Source organism: Pholcus phalangioides, unplaced genomic scaffold, assembly GCF_987345545.1.
Source record: "Pholcus phalangioides strain wild (caught in Gottingen) unplaced genomic scaffold, Ppha-v1.0 ptg000024l_1, whole genome shotgun sequence".
NCBI lineage: Eukaryota > Metazoa > Arthropoda > Arachnida > Araneae > Pholcidae > Pholcus > Pholcus phalangioides.
In genome coordinates, this window is record NW_028301616.1 from 863,439 (window position 1) to 888,956 (window position 25,518).

General features: G+C 37.7%; 2 protein-coding genes across 3 annotated transcripts in view; one reads left to right on the forward strand and one right to left on the reverse strand.

Annotated features, from left to right (window-relative positions):
- Positions 1 to 15,269, reverse strand: part of Tbc1d22 (TBC1 domain family member 22) — a 47,032-nt gene extending 31,763 nt beyond the window's left edge. Inside the window, exons 1-5 of one of the 2 annotated variants that reach the window (XM_089250742.1) lie at positions 15,112 to 15,269; positions 11,470 to 11,517; positions 11,214 to 11,350; positions 6,099 to 6,269; positions 4,538 to 4,750 (exon numbers count right to left, since the gene is read on the reverse strand). In XM_089250742.1, the coding sequence (XP_089106868.1) occupies positions 4,538 to 4,750; positions 6,099 to 6,231 (346 nt within the window). In that variant the 5' untranslated portion in view covers positions 6,232 to 6,269; positions 11,214 to 11,350; positions 11,470 to 11,517; positions 15,112 to 15,269. Of the gene's footprint in view, positions 1 to 4,537; positions 4,751 to 6,098; positions 6,270 to 11,213; positions 11,351 to 11,469; positions 11,518 to 14,929 lie in introns of both variants that reach the window. The other variant, XM_089250741.1, reaches the window with a different exon arrangement.
- A 9,140-nt stretch (positions 15,270 to 24,409) lies between these two features.
- LOC149068540 (uncharacterized) overlaps positions 24,410 to 25,518 on the forward strand; it is a 35,409-nt gene continuing 34,300 nt past the window's right edge. The window contains exon 1 of the mRNA XM_089250469.1: positions 24,410 to 24,515. The gene's annotated coding sequence lies outside the window, so the exon portion shown is untranslated. The remainder of the gene's footprint in view (positions 24,516 to 25,518) is intronic.

Consider the following 25,518-nt stretch of genomic DNA (forward strand, 5'->3'; position numbering starts at 1 on the left):
TCACTGTATTTGACACTCCAATCCTAGATCGCACGTCTCCCAAGAAGTTACGTCATCTTCCTCGCGTCAATGTATGTGTTTTTCGGCTATGCTGGGGCATCAGAGAAATTCCTCCTAGTATGCAAATTAGTGTAGATGGCACTTGGAGCACTTCAACTTGTATAAGGTGTAATTCCTTCTTGCTGTGCTGCTTTTGTGATCTGATAACAAACTTGAGCACTGCTGAATTTCTTGGAGCTGTCCTTCTCTGGAAACAACTTGCCAAGTCATTGCTGAGGTCTCTGAAAATACATGGATCAAACTTCTCTTCTGTGAAAACTGTTTTCACCAGAAGTTGCCTATGCCAAATTATTGTGAGATAGACTCATCATGCAGACCTGTCATGTTGGACTAATTAGCCGTTCTTGAGCACTTTTGCTTCATCAACATCAGATGGGCCAGTCATACTAACGGGAACCTATGCTCATCATGCCGACTAGACCTTACGATCTTGTTGTAACAGATTGCTCATCGCTGGCTGCCCACAGGACCCTACAATCTTGTCATCACTCATTGTCACCAACAAGACCCTACAGATTTGTCACCTCTTGTCATTAAAATGACTGATTGCTTGTGGCCTTGCCTCGCCCCTTCGATTTCCCAGACTCAAAGAAAAGGTGAAAAACTTTTCTGTTCAGAGTTCTTTGATTGTTAGGAAACATAATGAATTGTTTTGTTCATTGTCAATGTGTCTTTGCCTGCTCACTTGCAGTGACATATACAAAAACCCTTAATGCAATTAAGACATTGCAACTGTTAATCTACAAAACTCTATGTTTTTGAATTACACAGGTGATGCTCATCATAATGACCTTAATCGTCCCATCAAAAACTGAAGTTATATAGAGTGATCATCACTTGAATAATTATATAAGAGAGTCGTTATTTGAAACATTCTGGACTAAAGCCGTGATTATAATATAAAAGTTATTTTATAAAACTTGAAAAATGCAACCAATAAGCATATTGGTTACATTTGAGCAAATTTAACCAATATGGTTGTTTTTTCAAGTTCATAAAAGATCTTTCAGCAAGCTTTAATAGCGTATTCTCAGCCTTGTCCTACTGGTCACAGTAATGAAATGATCTCTACAACATGGGGTCATTATAACAAGTGTGTATATTTTTGAAGTAAAAATCCTTTTTTAATTTTGTAGCCTTAAAATTTGCCACCTTTAGTTCTGAGACTACCTCAATTTGTATGTTCAGAGTGCAAAAAGTTAAGAAATTTTGTACAGGAGTTTGGTGAGAATATTTTCAGCACAGATGGTGCTATTTTATTTTGTAAAATATGTTAAAGTTGCACACAAAAGCGACTTAAATAAGTAGTAACATTGCTATTCAGCTAGAAGAAGAATAAGCAAAACTGCAAAGAAGAACAGCGTCTGCTTTATGACAAGGCTTCTTCTTCAGATATTGTTTCATTCGGTAATTTTTAAAATTTTGCAAAATGAAATTATGCAAACAATTTTAGAAGAAACTGAATAACAGCAGTTATTTCATCATTTATATCTGAACATATGAAAATACATCTCGTAATTTAGTGACCAATTGTAGAACGTTCTGGAAAAATAATAATAGTGCATAAGGTAGGCATGGTTTTCATTTGAATTTGATGACCATGCTAATAGATGCATTTGCTGTTTCAAATGATAATTTTAATAACAATAATCCAAAGAATAGATGACATAATGAAGAAAATTATAAGGTCATATTTTCATGATTCAAGTTCATATTTCTATATGTTTTTGGTCATAAATTCTTAAATATATCAAAGATTTTTAGGTCATAAAAATCTGAGCCCGTCATCAGTGTGAAGCATGTGAATGCAGGCTCCTCGAATGGGGGGGGGGGTCACCAACAGCATATACAGTGAAGTTGGAGGGACGAATCTACCTCTGTCCTACCCTGTAGTATGACAATAGTACACTACTTTTACCGAATGGGGGGGGGGGGGCAGGCCCCCTTCTGTATAGGCTTATGGTTTGAAATTTCCTAGCGTGAAGCATTTTCAATTTGTTCTCAGAAGTGCAATTGCTTTTACTTTTGAACCCATTTGATATTTTCATATAAGGTTACATGAGAAAATACATTTTTTCCATGCATGCATATCACCACCACACTATAAAATCATGTCATTTCCAAGCACAGATTGGTGGTATTGCAAAATAGCAGAAAACAGACGTGATACGACATACCAGGGTTGGTAAAAAAAACGTTTTTTTTTTTAAAAACCAAAAAACCAGGTTTTTTTGGTTTAAACCGTTTTTTTTGTTTTAAATAGTATTAACATTAAAAACAATGAAATTTCTGAAAGAGCATTCAAATTTCTAATAATTAACTGAAATAAAATAGTTATTAATGTAATTAACACTATTCCCATACTAATTAATCAAAAAATATTTCTTACATTTTAACAAAAACCAACTTTTGCAATTTAATTATTTTTTGCTTAACTCAATGGATTACTATGTGTTTGAAAATTCTTTTAATGTTATTATTAATCATATAATATATAAAGGTTTTTCTCCAGTTACTTTCAGTATACTTAACTAGGAAGCTATTGTGCAAAAAGTAATAAAAATTAGGTGAATATAATGTCTTTAATGAAGCATAAATAATTCAGATTAATTAGCAATGATTTACGATATACAAGGTGATTATAACTAAGGTTCTGATTTCAAAACACTGCAAAAAAAGAATGATTGTCGGGATGACTTGAAAATTGACATGAATATTCCTGAAAAAATTCAACTTTATTTGATAAAGGGGAAAAAATACTTAAAAATGTAAAATTAGTGACATCATCCAACATGTGGGAAATTTGCACGCAGAATGGAAACGATAGCCAGTCATGGCAGAATGATAGCTTAATTATAGCATTTCATGATTTCATAATTCATGGAAACATCACAAAAAACGAAGCAATTGAACAAATAACTACAACTTACTTAAGAAATGTTAAATATATTGTCCACCGCGTGTTCTGGCTATGAGGTTGAAAGCACAAAAATTCTTGTTCAACAGCAGAATCGGAGTATGCCATGGTCATAATGTGGATGTGCTTGCAATTCAGCTTTATTAAACCAAACGCGTCCCCCCCCCCCCCCGTTAATATTCCTGAGGAACTTACAACATATAGGGAATGTGCTGGACTCCGAAGCAGAATATGCTGAAATGTGCGACGTATGTCGCAAAACAACCAGTGCTGTTGCAGAACAATCTGGAAGAATTTTAAGAAAAGTGTAGAAAAACGCTATTATGTATATGTGAATTTTTACCGCAGAACATTTTCAGTCAGCTGAGGGCTCGTTGCAGAACATCGCAAAACATTCTGCTTTGGGAGTGCTGGAGATTGCAATTCACCAAAGTTTGCAATCTGACCACTGTTCACAACATTTTCAGGTGCCCCCACAGCCAGAAGTTGCAAGGGTTAAGGTGCATCCTGTCAAAATGGGTCTTCAGCAGCTGCTTTGCTGGTATTGCAATGTGCATCTTGATAGAAGTTCTATCCACACACTGATGCTGTGGAAGTGCCGAAATGATGTGGTTGCACAAAATAGATTATACTGCTGGCCAAGTACAGCATCATCTACTTGCACATTTTGCACGTTTTTCTTTTGCGAAAGAAACTTCCATTGCTTCAGGAGTATCCATGCAAATTTTCAAGTCATTCCGATCAGTACTTATTGTATAGTTTTGGAATCAAAACTTAAATTATAATCACCCTGTATATAGCTGATTATTTTTCATAAATATGTTACTACTATACAGTGGAACCTTGATTAACTGGGCTTAACAGTGTGTGTGTGTGTGAAAGTATAAAAAAAACAACTATTGAATATTAAGACTGGGAGATATACAGTAGATGTGCTACTTCTTATGGGAAAGAAAATGAAAATGTAAGTGAGGTAATGTAACTACTAGTACACTAGTCTTTGTCCTTTAAAGACAGCTGGTGTCTTTATTGGATTATAGGACCACCTGCCCCTAGCATGATGGTGTCACTACTGTAGCTGCTTCTTTGTGAAGAGAAAAAGAAACCCTGTGAGATAAAATACACCACTACATTTAGATGTGTGATGCACTCCTTATTCATGAATTTGCTTAAGATAGAACATCAGAATGTAGCCAAAGGTTAAAAAATGTTGTAAGAATGAGAAATTTTGGCTTTTATATATAACTTTAAATGACTAAGATACTTCATATGAAAAATCTATATATATTCTGGCCACTTTTATGAGACTTTTTGAAAAAACCACTTATAAAATCTTATGTCATTTAAAGATATACCATCAGAATGTACCCCAAGGATATAAAATGTGGTAAAAATGAAACATTTTGGCTAATAATGAACCAATATGATATTTTTCAAGGAAAAAAATGATATTTAGGCAACTTTTATTTGATTTTTTGAAAAAAACAACCCTGTGACATACAGACAAAATCTTGAAAGATGGCATACATGAAATGTGTAATTCTTCCCATTTCCACTCACCTAGTTCAATGTTTGGACTATTCAAGAGCTGGCTGAATTTCTCTTGTAATTCTGCCTCTCGCTCAGATGATGTGGAAGTGTTTCTTGTTTTTGGAAGCAACGAATAAGCAGAAATATTGGGACGATTTAAACGCACGCCAATACCGGGTGCTGGCACATTGCTGCCACTGGACTGACTGTTTGTTGACCCATGATCTGATGATCGAGGTGACTCTGTTGAAATAAGAAAAAAAAAAATATATATATATATATATATATATATATATATATATATATATATCTTTGTGCGACAATTTTTTCATAGAGATAAAACACCCTCTAATAAGAATAATCACCTATATATACACTAACTGCTCAAAACCATTATGGGATATGTATTATTTATTTAAATGTATTAAAACTTAGTTGATGATTAACTCTTGTGACACAATTTGTTGTGAATACCTAACAATGTTCCTTGTCAATGTCATCAATTAAAATGTTTGAAAATCACAATTAAAATGAAAACTATATTTTCTGCTAATTGTTTTAAGCTGTGCATTATCTTCAATCTTTGCACATTTCCCACAGTACCAATATATTTTATCCATAATGAAGAATCCTGTGTAGTGATACTTTTATCTGGTTCTTTGAGTACCTTTATAAAAGAACTTAAGTTCATGTTACCAAATTTATTCATGGTAACCAGCAGTGGTTCTTAAAGAGTGGGTCACGTCAATGAACTAGTGGGGGTCATGAGAAAGATTCTTCAAAATAGAAACGTCCAAATAAGAAATTTATTATTTTAAAAATGTCAAAACTAAAAAATGTGTTTACTTAGCTGTGCTAATTACCATGTATTTTTATGCGTGTGCCTCCAACTTTTGTCAGGGACCCCGTGAAGCAGTAAACCTGACAAAGGTTTTTCGAAAATATTCTTCGTCAAAAAGCTCCGGGTGAGCCAGTGGAGCTCGCGGATAAGCATTGAGTAAGGAAAAGGGGTGCCATGGGTGGAAAAAGTTTCAGAACCCCTGCCCTATATAATCAATTGAAGGAAGGGACAAGAATATAAATTCAAACTGAGGTCCATTCTGGGTGCACCATAGTAAATAGATTAATGACCACTGATGTAAAAGATACATCCTGAATAGTGGGGCTTGATAAATTGAAAAAATTTTTAGGTGCCAACCAAATTTCTTAAGAGACAAGAATGGTTTTAATCTCAAGGGAAAAAAATTATCTTAAATAATGCTTTTTAGACTTTCCGGACATAACTCCTTCCCATGTTAAAAGTACTGCTGTAATAAAATCAGAAAATTTTATTTATCCTTAGACTCCAATTTAGCAATCACATACAGAAAATTTTGGATGCCAATATTTATTTTCTAGTTGTTATGGCGATCTGGCACCTGGTATTTGTCAAGCCCGGCTGAATAGTCTGATACAGACTGCATTAAAATTGAAGGTTTTGGACAAGAATTAAATGATGGGGGAAAAAAAGGAAAAATAAAATGTTTTCTTCAGTGAAAACCTTAAAATGGTTACATATAAATATAATGCATAAGCAAACAATACTGCATACCTTTCTGGGAAGCAATCCTGTTTATGGCAGGAGAGTTTGTCTCTGGCTCAATATGACTGGGCTTCTGTTGCTCTTCTGAAAGCAGTGAAACTGGAGGAAAGTTACCTTTGCTGTGGCTGTTTATCACTGTCATGGCAGTGGACTGAGCAACTTTAGAATGAATCAGGATATCTGAAACAATTTTTAAAAGAAATCGTGAACTTGCCCACATGATTTACACGTATAATACAATAATAGAAGTCAAATAACGGATTGATGTTAAATATATAAAAATAGTCAGTGTTCAAATACAAAATCAATAATCAAGATTTTTCATGCATATGTGATGGAAGTGCAATGAATTTATGAAGCTATGGTTTAATTCATGTGGTCTATGATTTTTAAATTTTATAAATAGGGTTTTCTTCAATTCATTATGCATTTTGTGAATGGAAATTCATATACATTACACACATATACAAATACAAAGCCACAACAGGCAAAATGCCCACTGAGGTGGCCGAGAAAAAGATGCCCATAACAAATATGGACGTCATATATTTCAAAAATGCAGCAACCCAATTAAAAATGCAGTTGCAAACAATATATATACATGATGAAATATTATACAATGCCCATAAAGAGTACTTATGTCTAATTCTAAGTATGGATAGCTTCTTGATTTACCACAACATATTTATCATATTTCTTTTTAAACGTGTCAATTGTGTTAGAATTTACTACCTCCGGGGGTAAGCTATTCAATTAATTAACAACCCTATTAGAGAAAAATTCCCTGCGACACCATAACCTTGCATTGTCCCTTACAAATCTATACTGGTATCCCCTTGTAAAAGCAGTCGATTGACGGTGTACTAATAATTCATGGTCCATCCTATCAAACCCATGGAAAATTTTGAACACTTCGATCATATCTCCCAGACACCTGTGTTCATCCAATGCAAACATATTCAAAAAATGAAGTCTCTCTTCATAACTTAAGCCCCATGAGCCAATAAAGAGACATGCGTAGCTCTTCTCTGCACCCCTTCAACCAAGTCTATGTCCCTCTGTAGGTATGGTCTCCAAAACATATGGTACATTTATTATGAGGTTTTACATAAAGCCCGGATTATATGCAAAAGCACATATGCATTTGCATATTTTGGCATTTTTCAGTATTAACCCTTAAAGCAGCATTGATGAGATATCTCTCATCAATGCTGTTTATACCTAAGTCTTCTTTTAAAGCCTCTTATTTTTAGCAATGATAAGCTCAGATATTTTGTACAAGTTAATTTTTCAATGGAACATTTTTCTACCTTTCATTTACAGTGTAAATTTTGCATCCGCTGAAAATCGAAAGAAAATTCTACTTCATTAAAAAGATGCGACACTGACATGAACTCAGTTTCATTTTGAAAATAATGCAGTTATTAATATAAGCTATAATTGAAACAGTAGATGGAGTAAGTGCAAACAATTTCTAGCCAGTTTTCGGACACGTAATATCTAGGCTTTTAGATATGTTTATATTTTTTTTCCCTTTCTCCCATTAATTATGTCTTTTTAGTGCCTATTTCAAGCATTTTTAATAGAGATGGGATGAATATTTGGTATTTAGTCCTTTTGCCGAATATTCCGTTCGGTCGAATATGTGTAAATTTGAGTACGAGAAGCTAATTTTAAAAAATTATGTTCAATGAAATTTTTCCCGTAAATTAAAAATTCACTGATCACATTTAATTGTGCGATGTACAGGGGTTGGACAAAATCAGGGCTCCCACTCAAAAAATGAGAAAAAGTAGGAAAACGCAGGACTAAAAAGTAGGATGGGGGAAGGTAACTCCCTTAAACAACATAATCATAGCATAATGGGAAAAAATCCCTAAAAAAAATTATTTTTTTTGCAAAAAAAAATTTCAAATTAAAAAAAACATTTAATTTTGAATTTTTTTTTTCATAGCACTATTTCAGTTTCCTATAAGATTGACTCACGACAAAGCAAAATGACTTGGTTACAAAGCCAATTTTTGGCCAAAACTTTTTTGCCACTAGCAACCACAGATAATTCTTTGCTTCTCTCCTCATATATATTACATTCTTTTTTTGGAGTCTTCCAAAGTGCAGAGCTTGTCAACTTTCTTCGACAAGGCACGGCATATTTTAAAGACATATGTTTTTTAAGAATGCTGCTCCTTCGAGACCACTTTCAAAAGCACAGTGCAAAATGTGTAGGTTACAAGATCCGATGTAAATAAGGCAAGGTGAACCTGTTTTACTGCGTTGTCCATCATTTTTTAAAGGGATTTGTTCACATTTTACTGTTCAATGTCAGTGTAATCATTTTTGACAAATGCAAATTGCACTTCCATTTCTAGCTGTTTGCTGAGCATTGTAAATATTTTTTTTATGCCTCTTCATGCCTTAAAAATACAGAAGACAACTAAATGCTATTGGGTAGCATCAGAATCACCAAACCTAGAATAGGCCTATGTATCTAACTGCTTTGAAATGCAAACTGTTGTTTCACCTATTTGCACTGTAATTTTGAATGATCAATGTTAGTTACTGTCCAAGACCATGAAGTAATAAATACAAAATTATTTCTCCATCCAGACAGAAGTTTTTAATGACTACTATACTTGTTGAATCCTCAAACTAAGCAAATGAAAAATTAATCAACCAAATGGTCCACATACACCCCACCCCCCCCCCCCAAATAACCTTAAAAATGATAAAATTTCTGCTTTGGCAGAATCATTAATTGCATTCTTCAACATTTGTAATATTTGGCAATATATCAATGATTTCCTGCTCAATTAAAATCAATTACACAAATTTTGTCGATAGGATTTGGTAAAAAAGTAGGAAAAGTAGGACAAAAATTAGAAAGTAGTACAAAACCGAGAAAGTAGGACAAAAGTAGGGCATTTTACGAAAAAGTAGGAAAAGTAGGATGAGTGGGAGCCCTGCAAAATAATATGTACACTTGTGAAATGAGAGAAAATCTTTAATAATAGGCTGTTGGCACTCCTGTTGCATTAATTACAGCTTGTATCCATGGAGGGATAGACAAATACAAGTCATGCACCACAGTCACAGGGATACGTAGCCACTGCTCCTGAAAAAAGGTCACTAATTCAGAGTGTGTCTTTGGAGGTGGAAACCTATTGTGCAGTTTGGCCTCCAAAATATCCCACAAAGGTGCAATTATATCAAGATCAGGGAACTGAGCAGGCCACACGAGGTGTTGTAGTTCATCATCGTGTTCATCAAGACAATTCCAGCTGTGTGAACAGGCGAATTACATCTTGGAACACAGGTCGAGAATCAGGAAACTAATTTTGCACCATTGAATGAAGATGGTCGGCCAGAATACTGACATAAACTGATGCTTTAACCCGCCCATCCAGGACAACAAGTGGGCCAATACCATGGTCAGACATGACTCCCCACAGTATCACTGATCCCCCTCCATGCTTAACAATAGAAAGCTTGTGCTGGCATTCTCCAGACGTAAACACATCCGTTAATCTGGAATAATGTGAACGATGATTCGTCTGACCAGATGACATTCTATCATTGTTATTGCATCCAATTCTTATGTTTGTGACACCATGTTTGTCGTTTCAAGGCATTGCATGGTGTCACCAATGATTTTGGAATAGTCGCTCTACCTTGTATGTTTACTGCATGCAGTTTACGGCGGATAGTTTTTGACGATACACCTTCCTGTAGATGTGTGTTCATCTCAGATGTTATTTGGGATGCTGTTATCTTGTGGTTTCTGACCACAATCCGCTTCAAAACCCTTCTGTGTCTATCAGCCATCTTCACCTTTCAGCCACTGTTATGCTTGGTAGATGATGTCTTTCCCTGTTTGCTATAGGCTGTCATTACCATTGACACAGTACTTCTCCCGACACCAACAAGGGTGGCCATTTTCCAATAATGGCAAGAGGACCAAACCCTGGTGCATGCCAGACTCAACTTGGAGAAATGAGAAGTTCTGGCCCTTGAAGGAGACAAACTGCCTGCGGTTGCTAAGGAAGGCTTCCACCCATTTAAGAAGTTGAACAAATAAGCCAAGGTTTTGGAGTTTAAGTAGAATTTTATTGTGGGGCACCCTACAAAAGCTTTAGAGAAATCTAAGAAAATTACATCAGTTTGGACGTTTTTGTCGATACTGCTTGATAAATCATGTATGAAAAGAGCTGATTGGGTAGTTACTGATAAAGATGGTTGAAATGTGTGTTGATTTGAGAAAAAGAAGTTTATTGAATCAAAGTGTGAGTGGATTTCTTTGGCAACTATGTGCTCAAAAAGCGTGCAGCAAGTAGAGGTGATAGCGACGGTTCTGAAATTAAGGGGATTTGAAAGAGAACCCGATTTATGAATTGGGATACCCTTATTCATTTTTCAGTCAGATGACAAGATTGATGAGTTTATTGAATGTTGAATAATTCTATTTTTCAATTAAAAACACCAATTTTGTTCATGATTGTGATAAATTTTAAGAAAATTGATTTTCAGCCACCGAATATTTGGCATAATGGCTGTTCATCCCATCCCTAATTTTTGGTGTCTTTTTGGCTGTCTATTTCGACCATTTTTAGTGCCTAAACTTCCGGGCTTTAGTGATCACTAAATTAGAAGAAAGTACAAAGTTTTTGAAATTGATGTCAGCATGTCCACTAATACGTAAAGGGATTGTGAAGTCTTAGAATATAAAAAAAAAAAATTCAGAAAAAAAAGAGCAGCCAAGAAATTTCGCTGGTGCATACATTTTTTTTCTAATTTATCAAACCCTGCTTTAATGAATAAGTGAGCCTGTTGTATATTGGAACTGGCAGAGGAGTGCAAGACCTCCAAGTGAAAAACCGCAAGGATCAAACAGTGTCAGCCCCACAAAAAGTACTAAATCACTCTACCCATAATACATCGTAGATGTGTGTGAGATAACATTTGTCTGCTAACAAGTTTGCCATTTTACATTGCACTATGAGGTTTCACACCTAATTATCATGTCATATGGAAAAAGTGTCCTTTTGATTCAAGTAAATTCTGCAATACACTAAAAAAAAATAACTCAAGGTACTACCCAACTCATGACCAAGAGATTCTGATGATTACCTGAAACAATGCATATGTCATCATCTCCAACATCCCAAGCATCATTTGTGCTCTCCTGGAAATCTTGGAAAGATGTGCATGACAGATTCTTCTTGTGTTTTGTTTTACCAGAGTCTTTTCTTGGGCTATAAGTAACACTGAGCAACAATAATCAAATTAATTTCCCAAAACATGTTTAACATATAATATCTGCAGCATTAATCAAAAATACTATACAAATACACAAATAAAAAAAATATACTCAAATAATACTTACTTTGAAGAGGTTCGGGTGATTGGATTATGAATATAACTTGAAACTGGCCTAAGAAAGAAATAAGTCTTGAATACATAGAAATTATAGCAATATAGAGTTATTTTAAATGTTCTCTTTATATATATATATATATATATATATATATATATATATATAAAATTCAAACAATTTCTAAAACTAAGGTTGGTACAACCAAAACGAAGTTGAACATGTTTCGAATAAAAAAAATTATGCATATGAGTGATATTTGCCAAGAGCTGTAAAAGAGCTAAGATAAGAAGCTTCAAAGCTAATGAAGGAATTAATATTATACAAATTTGCTTGTTTTATTTCTAAAATTTCACATAAATCCAACAGAATTAACTCAAAAAAGATTAATAGATTATATGTTTGATCATAGATGGCATGAGGGTAGTGAAAGGAAATTTTGTTAGGTTCTGCTGCTGTGTGATTGGGTGGAAATTCAAACATATCTGCAAAGCAGACAAATTTGGGCAGCAGCTGCTATAACTTCTAATTTGAAAGTTAGACGGCAGCTCTACACGCAACACGCATACCTCAAAATTAATTTTAAAAATTGTCATTAACCCACATAGACCATATGTCACTCTCACCTACACAACATGACCAGGGCTAGACAAATAACAGGCACCCGGTTGCCATGGTGACTAAAAAATTAGTATTTGAGCCTAAGATTTTCTTTGTGTAGTTATTAAATTACTCTGAGAATAGCACAAAAGGTTAGAAATTTAAGCATATCTGCCAACGTGAAAGAGGGTCACTATGCCTAAAGTGATGTTTGAAAAGTCAAAAGAAACATTATTTTGGACTTATTCTTCTTGGGAAAAAAAATTTTTGGTTGCTAAAAAATTCTTAATTAACTGATGTGGAACTATTCCCCAGATCACTTAAGGGATTTGTAAATATGCCATAAGACACTTCGGTGATCTAGAACAGTATGCCAAAGGTTATTTAATGGCCGTATTCACCAACACAGTTTAAACTACAATCGCAGGTTAAAGGATTAGCGATTGACACGGATTGGTTATAATCCTCAATTTAACCAATCCGTTTCGATCTTCAATCCTTTCATTTGCAATTGCACTTGAAACTGTGTTAGTGAATACAGCCATAAGTGAACTGGAAATGTACTATGGATCACTTAGACCTGAAAATGCACCAAGTGTGACTTATGTGCTCTGGAACTGTACCGCATGTTACTCAATTGATATTCAAATACGCCACAAGCCACTTAAGTGATCCGGGAATGTGCCGCCAGCCAATCACTGATGTGGAACTGCACAACGGGTCACTTAAGTAATCTATTTATGTGCTACTTTGTTCATTTTTACAAAATCAGGTTTGAGGTTGCTGTCCACATCAGATGATTTTGAGGGTCATATTTGGCCAGCGGGCCATGGGTTGAGCCTGTATGCCCTAAACCAGTGGTTCCCAAACATTTTAAAGAGAGACTCCTTTTGACAAGAATTTTATTGGAACCCCCCACCATACATAGGGTGACCATATGTCCCATTTCCTGGGACATTTTTTTTTCTCTTTGTCAATAAATGGTCCTTAGTTTCCATAATCAGTGATGAATGAAATCAAATCATTTTTTGATATTTAGTTGGCAGAACTGGTTTATTATGAGATTTTGAACTACCCATACATTTTTTAGCTTTGAATCTTGCAAAGAGTGTCATCAACAGAGCCGCAAGTTTGAACCAAGTGTCCATCTAAAAAAGAAAAACGTCTCTTTTGAATCTTTAGCGTATTGAAGGTGGAGAGTGGGTAAATAAACTTAGGGTCCCCATTACAAACGCAGGGCCCAGTACAAGAATATTTGAGTTCTTTTTGTAGGAAGAGCAATTTTAGTTGATTTACGTATTTGAATATTCATAACATTTTCATGGTTGTGGCAAAGGCACCTTTGCTTCATTATGCAAAATTATTTTTTTTTAACTGCTCTCCCATAATGGGGGGGTCTCCCTATTTGTCCTTCACAAAATTCTGAACCTGAAAAACCTGACCTTTCACAAAATCAAAATTAATGAACCATATAAATTTGAAATTTAATTTCTTTTGAGAGAGATTAACTAAATTACTTCGCTTCCTACAAAATTACTTATTTTTCACAAAATTAATAGTCTTTTTCTAAAAAATAAAGAAAATTTTCACAAAAACACGACCCTATAAAAAGTCTGGAAAGAACTCTTGCTATGCTATTTTGCCTGTACAGGAGTATTTTCTAATTATAGCTAGTATACATTGTACTTCCCACACCAGTTAATTTTAACCCCCGCTCTCCCTCTTCCCGATATTTTTAAGCCCTCGCAATATTTTCAATGACTTCACTTCTTTATTAAAAGAGCTCCATAAACTACACACTAGCTAGCGTTATTAATTGTTCATCTAAAATGTATACATTTCCCCTATATATTCACATACTACTCATCGCTAAGTTTTTAATTTTTAAAAATATTTTAAAATCAGTTGCTTCACTCCGGGTCCTGTTGTCAAAATACAAACTTCATTTAATTAATTATTGTACATGTAGAATTTGATAGTTCCCTATAATAATACATATATGTAAGTATTTGTTCAACTGAGTTGGGGTATTTTTTTAGTTTATTGTTATATTTTTAGTCGTGATATTTTTATTTTTGTTATTTTTTCCGTTCTTGTTGAGTTTTCTTTGCTGACAATTGTTTTTTCAGCATCTATAGTGTCCAATGGCCTTGGCGACTTTTTGTCGGGTCATCGGACATGTTTGGCGCCGAAAAAAAATGTCACCAGAAATCGTCAATCTCTGGATTATACTGTACCTGTTCCACGACGGAAATGACCTTACATTGGGTACACATGTTCTGCGGTTCCCAACTTTCAGGTACAAATGTGAGCTGATTTCCCTGTTAAAAAGCTTGCCAACAGAGCAACAGGCCTATAACAATACACTTATTCAGTCATTACATTTCACTCATAGTTTGAAATATTAATGACAGCAGAATAACAAGTATAACACAGAAACATGCACATGCTTCGCTTTAGGTTCACAACGCATATACGCACATTTCCCAGCATGGCCCAGGTCCTCGACCACCAACTAAAATCTCTTCGTTGAGACAGAGTGGCAGGCCATAATCTGGTAAAGAGGAGGTGCGAACACAACACATTTTTAAAAGATTTTGGTGCAATATATATATTTTTTTCCTACATGTTTTAATTTGGTAATTTTTCACTGAGTAACGCCCATACCCTTGTCCGCACCAACCCATGAGTTATAGAATATATTTTGCATCACTTAATAAACTATAGATCACAATCACGAACTAGTACGAGTAAAAATATCTAATCACGTAAATGTTTCCCTAGTTTGTGTAAAGGCATTGATCACCATTTTTGAGCAAATTCAAGTTCCATTCTTTAACGAATTGCGTTTCGAGTATGAACTAAAAGTTACCTTCCTGGTACATTCTTGTCATTTTTTCTCCAAAATGCGGATTTGTTTTCGATGTTGTCATCGGAGCTCTTCATCATTGAAAAAACCACGCAATCGGAGGAGATTCCGTTTTAATTTTTTTTAAAAAAAAGGAAACTTTCAACAACAACAAAACATAATATTTTTTTTTAACTATTTCACACCTTTGACTTTTTCATAACTTCAAAAACTTCATCCGATTTTGGTGTGTGTGTGTGTACTTGGATATTAAGGCCGTGGTGGAAGTTCGACATGATGCCATTCGGAGTCGGCTAAAAGATAATAATGAATCTATAAACCCAAAAATTAAACTAATTCCATCCAAATATATTCAAATTGAAAACTTTGAATGAAAATCATTTTTTCAATTTTTTATTTAGCTAATTCTCTGTAAAAATCATTAAAATAAATTCACCCTTAAGCCGGGTTTTCCTTGGAGCAGGTTTTGTGCCGCACGCAACGTGATCCGCCCAGCTTGACTCTCCGTCCACTCACCAATAAGAAAATCAGCATGACTGTTTTCCTACAGAGCGCAACGCTGCTCACGACAGCGCTTTATGTCGGGCGTTATTTGCTGACTGCTTCTGGAGGAGTCAAATGCGCAGCGCGTTTCACCCATCTTCCCTTCATTTTGTGTGCTTTCTTTTCCTTCCCTTCAAATCGGAGCATGCAGACGACAGAGTAGCTGATGATTTATTTCAGCAAGACTCAACCCAAAATCGGGTAGAGCCGGGTCCTAGGAATAGGTTTTTTGCGCCGCGTGAACCGAATAAGACCATTTTGCGCCAGCAGAAACGTGTTACATAATTACGCTACGCGTTTGTGTTTTCCTAGGGTGGTGCATCAGATCAGGACGGCTATATTATATGGCCTTGGCATCAGTTACTCTGTCGTCTGCATGCTCCGGTTTGAAGAGAAGGGAAAGAAAACAACAAAAATGAAGGGAATATCGGTAAAACGCGCGGCGCACGACTCATTTGACTCCTCCAGAAGCAGTCAGCCAATAACGCCCGATGTAAAGCGCTGTCGTGAACCGTATTGCGCTCTGTAGGAAAACAGCCACAGTGCTTTTCATACTGGTGAGTGGATGGCGTGTCACGCTGGGTCAGGGGAGCCGAACGTTAAATATACATTACTAGAAAAATATTTTTAAGGTACTTATTTAAAAAATAACTAAAATATACATGAAAAATGATCGAGATGAGAAAATAATTAGAGGTTTGTGTGCATACAATATTACGGTTATTTTTCGAAAAGAAAAGAATTGATTGGCAGTGCACCTATATATGTACAGTACATAGTGATTTTGGTCAGATAAAAATAAACGCTCTTTCTCTCTCTCTCGAGCTCTTTTCGTTTACCCCTGCAACAGATTTGGGGGGCTGTGTTGTGGGGAGTATTACAAGAATTGAAGGTGTCTTCTGATGTGGGAAAGATTTTGAGCCAGAGGCCCTTCATGCCTCTTTTTCCCGACCTGTATTACTTTTATTAACCAGTCTCCCGACTCGTCAGACTTTCGTATTTGTCCAACCAGGGGCAGCTCGGTGGACTGGGTGTGCTCTAGAAGGGCGTCTAATCCGAAGTGAAAGCGCAAAAAAAAAAATTAGGAAAAATTATTTGTGCCCGCTGTAAGAGGGGCGCCAAGTCTGAGGTAGACAGGGCGAAAAGAGTTAGGAGAAATGATTTCTGCCCCCTTTAGTAGGAGCACCAAATCTGGCGTAAAAGGGTGAAAAAAATTACAGAAAATAATTTCTGTTCGCTTTAGGAGGGGTGTCATATCCAAAGTGGAAACGCAAAATAATAATTAGGAAAACTTATTTGTGCCCTCTCTATATAGGAGGGGCGTTAAGTCCGAAGTAAAAGGGCGAAAAAATTTGGAAAATGATTTCTGCGCGCTGTAGAAGGAGCGCCAAGGTAAAAGGGCAAAAAAAAAAAACCATTCGACATGTGATGTGTTATGACATAAAATATCGCTGTTCCTTTGAACGCATCACTGAGACAAGGGAGCCATGGAATCATGGCTGTAAGTGGTCCATTGAATTTTTATCAATATTTCAATGGTTCTAAAGTTTACAAAGACTTTCTTTTAAACCTAGCAAAACTCCGGTCTATCGTCATGGGCAAGTTGCTACCGAATGAGTTGTGCCGGAAATGTGGGAGTGTACCTAACAGTCTGAGTGCCTATCAAGTGTTGTCTGATTTTCCAGTGCTGCCATCGATATTTTAAATTGTGAGTGAAGCGTAATGATTGAATATTTGTACTGTTGTAGGACTATTGCTCTCAGTGGCGCGACTTTTTAACGTGAGATCGACTAGCCTTCAGGGCTCAAAGTTGAAAATCAACCAACGCTGTGGCGCATTAGCTTACGAAGAGTGAGGAACTCTGACACAAATCTGTAGTTACGTCGATCCTTCTTTGAGTGGTTATATGGGAATGAACAGAATCAGAGCGTTATCTAAAGCTAGAGATCGCCATCTAACTATCGCGTTGACAAACCACACCCGAAGTCGATTCTCGCAATAGTACGGTAGTGCTTCAGAGAGATATTCGGGCTTTTTTCTTGAAATACAACTTTCGATTTTATGGAACTTAATCCATTGAAAAGAAATCGATCCACCAGTGTGGCTCCCCAAAGAAAAACTTGGAAACAACCCCGCCCCCTAAAATTTGCGGACTCGTAGATTGTCACCCACGACATGTAACCTTCATTGACCCATCCAACCCCAATCTTGCTATAACCCATGTCTGTAAAACTTAAGAGCATCATGAGGTCCCGGACATGGCCCCCACATCCTGAAGCAGGGCCCCTAGGCTGGGATCTTTCACGTTCCCCTTTATGATGAATTTATAGTTGAAAAAACAAAAAAATGATGAAAATCTTCCAATGTAATCACAAAATGTTCTAAACTTTGCAGAACAGTTCTCTTCAAAGCAAGAAATGTAACCTTCACACAGTGGCGTCGGAGCCGAGGGTGCTGTGGGTGCTCGAGCAGTCACGAAAATTTGTAAAACAGGTCCGAGCATCCACAGAATTGATTCAGAAATCGAAATTTCCTATATGGAACTCAAGACGAGCACCCACAGGTTCGAAACACTTCCGACGCCCCTGCCTTCACATGAAATTTTGTGGACATTTCTCACGTGTTTCCTTAATAAGGAGGGGGGGGGGATTTACTTTTGAAATCCTTTTTTACAGACGCCACAAATTTCTCTCGCCAACATGACATACAAGTCCTTTATATATTCTAGAAACCTCTTTATACAAGTCGCCAAGCAGGACAAGTCACCGCTAAGCGAGGAAGGGAGGGGTAGAACTCCTTAATATATGAAGGCGTCTTAGGGCACGACCTCCTATATAGCCTAAGTTATCTAGGTTAAGACGCCTTCATGTATTAAGGAGTTCTAATCTAGGTGGTCGTGCTTAGGGAGGGGGAATCTCCCTTTTTGGTGACGTCATAAATGATGCTTTTTGATTGGTTGCTGGTTTTGGGTCTACCGCAGGCTGAAGACGCACGTCTCCCCGCAATTCTGTTTTTGAAACTAAAAAATATCCCTAAGATATGCTTCACAGCATTGTTTTGCACCTTGGTAAGATACTAGGTGTAAGAGCGCGCGATGATACGTCTCACCAAATAGATCTATTAATCAAATAGTGTACCAGTTGATTAAAACATGCAATTTTTCCACTGTGTTACACATTATTTGGGAATACGAATCATAGTGTGAACTTAATCTAGCTGTCTGTAACTGTAAAGTAAGCTTATATATTAATTACGATTTGAGGCACAGTGGAAAACATTTGGATTGGCGCCGCGAAACAAGAAAAAAAGAATTTCTGGAACTAAAAGTTCCTAGGAAATGGAAAGATAACATCTGAAAGAGAGAAATGCGAGATTTTCCAGGAGCAGATTGAGTAGTCTTTTGTTGCCATTAAAAGATGTAGAAAGAACAGTTGGAAGTTACGATTAGCTTAGCAAATTCGAAATAATAGAACCATAGATCGAACTTCTTTTTCAGAACAGTTCGCTCTGTACAAGTCTCACTAACACCAATCGTCTCAGTAAGTTTGATAAATTTTGCAGCATTTATCACTTTACCGGTGATTATGCATAATCCTTTTAGATCCTGTATACACAAACGTGCGGGTTGCTTCTTTTCACTTTAGATATTCTTTTTTTAACATCAGGGATGTTCAGCTCAAACTTCAAGAATTGTGCGTTATCGTTGAAATTAAAGCCGAAATCCCTGAGGTTACAAAAAAAATCCACAGAGTGAAAAAAACAACCCTTTCCCAGTGCCGTCCCGGCACTGTCCCGCATGGTGCCCACTCGGGAACGGCCCGGAAGCCTGAAGAGTAGAGGGGTCTCACGAAAATGAGATCTAGTTAAAATTTTCTAGAATTTACTACGTAAAACCTCAGAAAAACCACTTGGCCCGTAGGGGGCATGATGCTCTTAAGACGGCCCTGCCCCTTCTCAGGGCCGTAGCGTGCTTTCTTGGGAGCAGTCTTTTCTTGGGAGTTTCCTTGAAATAGTTATGCTCAGAAAAAGGAGTTACAAGCGCGTCCCCCTCCCATTCGGCTCGGGGCACCGCCCAAGTTGCCTCAGAATAGTTACGGGCCTGCCCAAATTGCAGGGCCCGGTGCTTTAGATGGTGTTTGCTTGCCCCTACTGTTTCTTAGTACTGGATCTGAAAGGGATAATTTCAAATGAAGTTCACACGAGTCTTATAAATATGAAAGACATCATACGTAATTTCACTTTAATTTAAGCACTTTTATTACCAGCTTTGCCCGTACGTGAGACGTGCACTATACATGAATTTTACCATAAAATTCAATTAAAATAAGTATGAAGTATAAGTATGAAGTATAAGTAAGTTGTGATGAGTATCTTGCATAAATGTATGACGTTTTGCTTTTTAAATGTTTTTAAATCTTAAAAATAAAAATACAACGCCACAACAGGCAAAATGCCCAACGAGGTGGCTGAGAAAAAGATGCCCATAAAAATATGGATGTCATATATTTTAAAAATACAGCAACCCAATTAAAAACACGATAAAAAATTATAAAACAATATATACACATGATAAAATACTATACAGTGCCCATAATGTATTTATGGTTGTCTTACTCTAAGTATGGGTAGCTTCTCGATTTACCCCAATTAATCGTAATTAAATCAAACAAGTTGGGGTTTTATGCTTGTTTACTAGTTAAATAGCAGTAATCCCATTCTAGAAGAAGCTTTTCCGACTTCTTCGTCCCTTAATATCCAACCAAGAGGGGGGAGGGGCGATGGGGACGATCACCCCACCTAGAGTCCGATAATATGGTAGAATGAATCTGTCCCGTATTTTACGGGACAGTAATGACTAGCAAAAATTGCCTCCTCTGACACATCACTGGATTTGAGCCTGGGGGGGGGGGGAGGCGCTGACTAATGTTTTTGCACCGGGCGCCACTAGGTCTAAGACCGGCCCTGCGCTGGGTGATTCACGTCGCGCGTGGCACAGAAAACCTGCTCCTAGGAAACCCGGCTTAAAGGGCTTATATCCCTCAAGGGACAGAGTCCAGGTCTTGTCTGGTTCTTCAGAGTAGCTGATGTCAGGGCCATATACTTTATATAGCCACCCTGAACTGATGCGCCACGCTAGGAAAACGCAAACTCGTAGCGTGATTATGTAACAAGTTTCTGCCGACGCGAAATGATCCAGTTCGGTTCACGCGGCGCAAGAAGCCTATTCCTAGGAAAACCCGGCTTAAGAGCTGGTTTTCGCGTGCAACGTGAATCACCCAGTGCGACACGCCGTTCACTGACCAATAAGAAAAGCAGTACGGCTGTTCTCCTACAGAGCGGAATACGGCTCACGACAGTGCTTTACGTGATCTGGCGTGATTGGCCAATTGTTCCTGGAGGAGTTAAAATCGTCGCGTGCCGCGTTTTTTGCCGGTGTTCTCTTCCCACATTTTGTGTATTTTCTTTCCCTTCCCTTCAAAACGAAAAGCATGCAGGATGCCAAGGCCATATACTACTTAAATATAGCCGTCCTGCTGATGCGCCACGTTAGGAAAACACAAACGCGTAACGTGGTTATGTAACACGTTTTTGCCTGCGCGAAATGGTCTAATTCGGTTCACGCGGCACAAAAAGCCCATTCCTTGCAAAACCCGGTAGAAAGTCGGGTCTTCCTAGAAGCAAGTTTTTAACGCCGCGTGCAACGTGAATCACTCAGAGCGACATGCACTTCACTTTACCAATAGGAAAAGCAGCACGACTGTTTTTTGCAGAGCCCAACACTTCTCACGCTAGTGCTTTACATAGGGCATAATTTGTCCACCGCTTCTGAACACTGAGCTATAAGAAAAACTTTCCTTATAGCTCAGTGCTTCTGGAGGAGTCAAATGCGTCTTGCGCCGTGCGTTTCGCCAATCTTCACGTTTGTTGTGTTTTCTTTCCCTTCCTTTCTTTCTCCCTCTCTTATTGTGGAAAAATACGTGGATGCGCACAGGGCCGTATTTATGTTTTTTCCGCCTGTGGGCTATACAAATTTTGCCGCCCCCTCCCATTTCAGTCTATCTATTTACCCCCCCCCCCATGCCATTACTAATAAATCATAGACAAACAAAACACAAAGAAAGTGGTACTACTGTATATTAGTTGCGCCTAAATTTTACTTTTCAGTCCTGTATTCGTATCCTATTCCGATTCATAATGATTGCCATACAACGGGGAGGGGGTGTACTCAACCTCCGGCCCGCAGGCGTCTACACATTGATGAAAAACGCCGATAAATTTGATTGGAATGTATGGTGCATATATTTGAATATCGCATCACCAGATAACAGATATATATATATATATATGCATAACACTTTAAATGGCTCTCTTGTAAAATTTCCCTTTTGGCACCTTGTGCCAATTATCTCCGATATACAGAAATAGTTCAAAATGCAAATGTAAAATATAAACTGTTCACCTGTCATGTTTGTTACGCATCTGAAAAAGAAGTAAGACAGGACAATATAAAGATTGCAGAGAAAACATGATTTAATTGTCGTCTCTGTATTAAGACCAGGATGTGAGTCAACTTCATGTGGTTTTGCATTAGGTTTTTGAACACATTGGCGCAAGGACCAATTTGGTCAAACTGCGCCAACGGTTTTGCAACCAAAAAATGAAACTAAAATACAATAAATATTCTTTTTTTATTTTAATTTCTTAAACGAGCACTAGCTCAAACTTTTTTCAATTTATCGATGTATCGTATAAAAAAATACGAGTCTTGCGCCTTATTGAATACAAGTATAACAGAGGATTCCAAATTACCTAAGATTGAATAGTGGCGATTGTTGATAAATTATCATTAAAGAAAACTCTCACAAATGCAAAACGTATGAACTTATCAGAAATGAGTAGCTATATTTGATATTTACTTATTTTGTTTTCGTCAGGAAAGTGTAGAGTGACTAGGAGTTTTTTTTTCCGTTTTGTTGCTAATCTTGCGTTTATAATCGAATGTAGTGTTTTGTAATACTGTATACAATTCATAAAAATGTGGATTCTGCCAAGTTCCACATTTGTCGCCCCCCCCCCTTTTTCCAGGAAAACGTCACACGAGGAGAACTGTCCTTATAGGAGCAGTGAACTGAATTGCCTGACCCCACCTACCATTCTGTACCATGATTTCTTTGTATTCCGATTAGTGACTGCAAACGGATGTTGTTCTGGATTGATCAGCTTCATCTCATTTCGGTTCCCAAACCAGTTTAAAGAATCGTATTTTAATCGAATTCATCCATTCGATTTCTAGCCACACACTTAACACATATTTCTATCCTCCCCCCCCCCCCCCAGATGGTCAACCATAGCCCAAGGACTCACCAAAGCCCGACCAGCGCCAATAAACGCATCTTTGTTGCAGAAGATTCTTTCTCATATGACGGTCGTCGTTAAAATCAGTAGAATGTTCTGTCTCTTTACTTTCAAAGCGAGCCAAAATTAAGCTGTTGAAATGATCTTTGTGGTCAGCTGGGAAGGGTGCAGCAGCTTCCAGTCACGGAAAGAACCCTCTTGCTTTTTTTTCTTCCTGACCACTGTACCAACATCCTCCATAGATAGCCCTCCAAAGAAGATAACCCTCCCTCTTTCTAGGGCAGGGGTTCTTAACCCATGGGTCGCGACCCAAATTTGGATCGCCGGACTCCCAAGGTGGGTCGTTGTCCAAATCCAAACAGTCCAAATTCATTAACAACCAAGATCGGGTCCCGACTGTAATGTAATTCGCAGGGGCGTCCGAGAGGGGTCGTACGAATCCACTAAGCCAGGAACTCGAGCTATGTGTCAAAACACAGACTTGATTGGCAGAGGTTTCTGAGGTGAGTCAAAAATTCACTAACAGATAGGGGGATCTTGAGCTATGAATCACTACCCAGGACTTACTTGCCAGGGGCTTCCGAGGTGGGTTGAACAAATTCACTTATACATCCAGGGATTCTTGAGCTATGAGTGACGTCCGAAAGTTGTTGTGCAGGCGCTTGCAAGATGTGTCGTAGGAATCCACTAACAGACAGGGGCTCTTGAGATTATGTATAACGACCCAAATGTGATTCGCAGGGGCTTTCGTAAGCAGTCGTACAAATCCACGTAGTCCTGTTATAAATGCACGCATTGCGCTACTTTTTTCGCTAATCTTCTTGCTGATTTTGGGTCGCTGCTGAAAGGGTCAAGAACCCCTGTTCTACGGAATGTCGGCTGAACTCTTGTCTTTTTTCCAACACCATCAGTAATCTAAAATGAGTGCGGCTTTGCTTCGCTGTACGCCTACTCACCCTCCCACCTCTACTTTTGACAATACTATTTGGGAAGGCGGGGATTAACATTGTAAACAGGCAAAGGTTAGACAATCGTATATTTTTTTTACTTCAACGTCAGTCTGTGTGGAAAAAACAAGAAAATAAACAACGTGGTTTAATAATTATATATTATTTACGATAGTAATGACACGAGGTACTTCTATACGTTTACGAAACGCGAATTTAAAAAAAAAATTCTCAAAATTTGCCGCCCTGGGCTATAGCCCGCTTAGCCCCCACCCCCTGTAAATACACTACTGGATGCGCAGGCGACAGAACAGATGATGCACCACGCCAGGACAACAAAAACGCGTAGTATGATTAAGTTACACGTTTCTGTCGACGCGAAATGGTCCTATTCGTTGCGCGCGGCGCACCAACGCCTTTGACTCCGCCAGAAGCAGTCGGCCAATCACGCCAGACGGAAAGTGCTGGCGTGAGGCGTGCTGCTCTCTATAGGAAGACAGCCATACCACTTCTCCTTTGTTGGGTGGAAGGCGTGTCGCGCCGGGCGATTCCCGTTACACGCGACGTAAAATACCTGCTCCTAGGAAAACCCGGCTTAAATTTTCATTAGGTGGATGGCAACGTAGATATCAACAGTCGCCATTGAAGCTGAAAAATCTTCATCCTGGTTCTTGAGGAAGTGCCCGGACGAAAACAGCCGGCAATTTAACTACCGTGTTTGTTTACAATTTTCCGAATCGGAGGTGAAAACAACGAAACTTTCGCTCATTTTGAAAACTAACAAGTCTTTCATGATAAAGTTCCATCGAAATTCCCTCGTCGTTATTAAGCGATTTTGATTCAAATTTTTATATAAAATCGTGTATTTTTATTCTAACCAAAACGTCGAAAAATTCTGTTTTAAGCGCAGTAAACAATTTTTTTAATATATTGAGAAAACTTATCTTTTTTTTTCTTCCTGAAATCATGCTTTAGTTTTCTATTTATTTTTAATCCATTAATGAAATTTGTGAGATTTTATTTATTGTTTAATAACACAAGGCAGTTACTAGTGTACAGGGTAAAAACTAGGGCCCATCTCAACAGCATGGTAGGCCCTCAGGCAAAGTGATTTTTGTGTGCCCTCAGTCATGACCCCCACTGGTATGGGCTGACAGAGCTCCAGGACATGGCGTGGACTCTGGCGAACATGGTGGTAAGATGTTCGTCTACCACCGTAAAGGTTGCTGTCACGATCCAGGGTTCGAACCCAAGGGAGGAAATAGATATTTTCCCTAACGAACTTGTTGTGACCTCCGATAGACAGCACTTTTATTTCCAACCCATCTCATTAATGGCAGTGAATTGCAATATAGTGATATTGCCAGAGTTGGTGTTTGGTGAAGTAGTAGCCCAGGAGCACGAAACTATACATATTTTTGTCCTTTCACACTATAAATAGATGAGTTATAAAAGGAGCCTGTAAAAATTTGGCATGGTTGGGGGAGCATAATAGATTTCAACCTAGAGAAGCACTGATGCAGGATGGGGCTGGAAGCAGGGTTGTCTTGAGAGCATCACGAGTCCTCAGGCAAAGTGATTTTTCTTAGGTCTCTATGCCTGATTAAAATTGCTTTGTAACCAATTGCATGCTTAATCTCAAAAATCATACCCAATTCTTATTGTGAGGCATCTCTACTAAAAGACCCCCTGGCCATGCCTTAGTGGACCTTTGCGTTAAGATGCACTGGTTGGGAGCACCAGCTT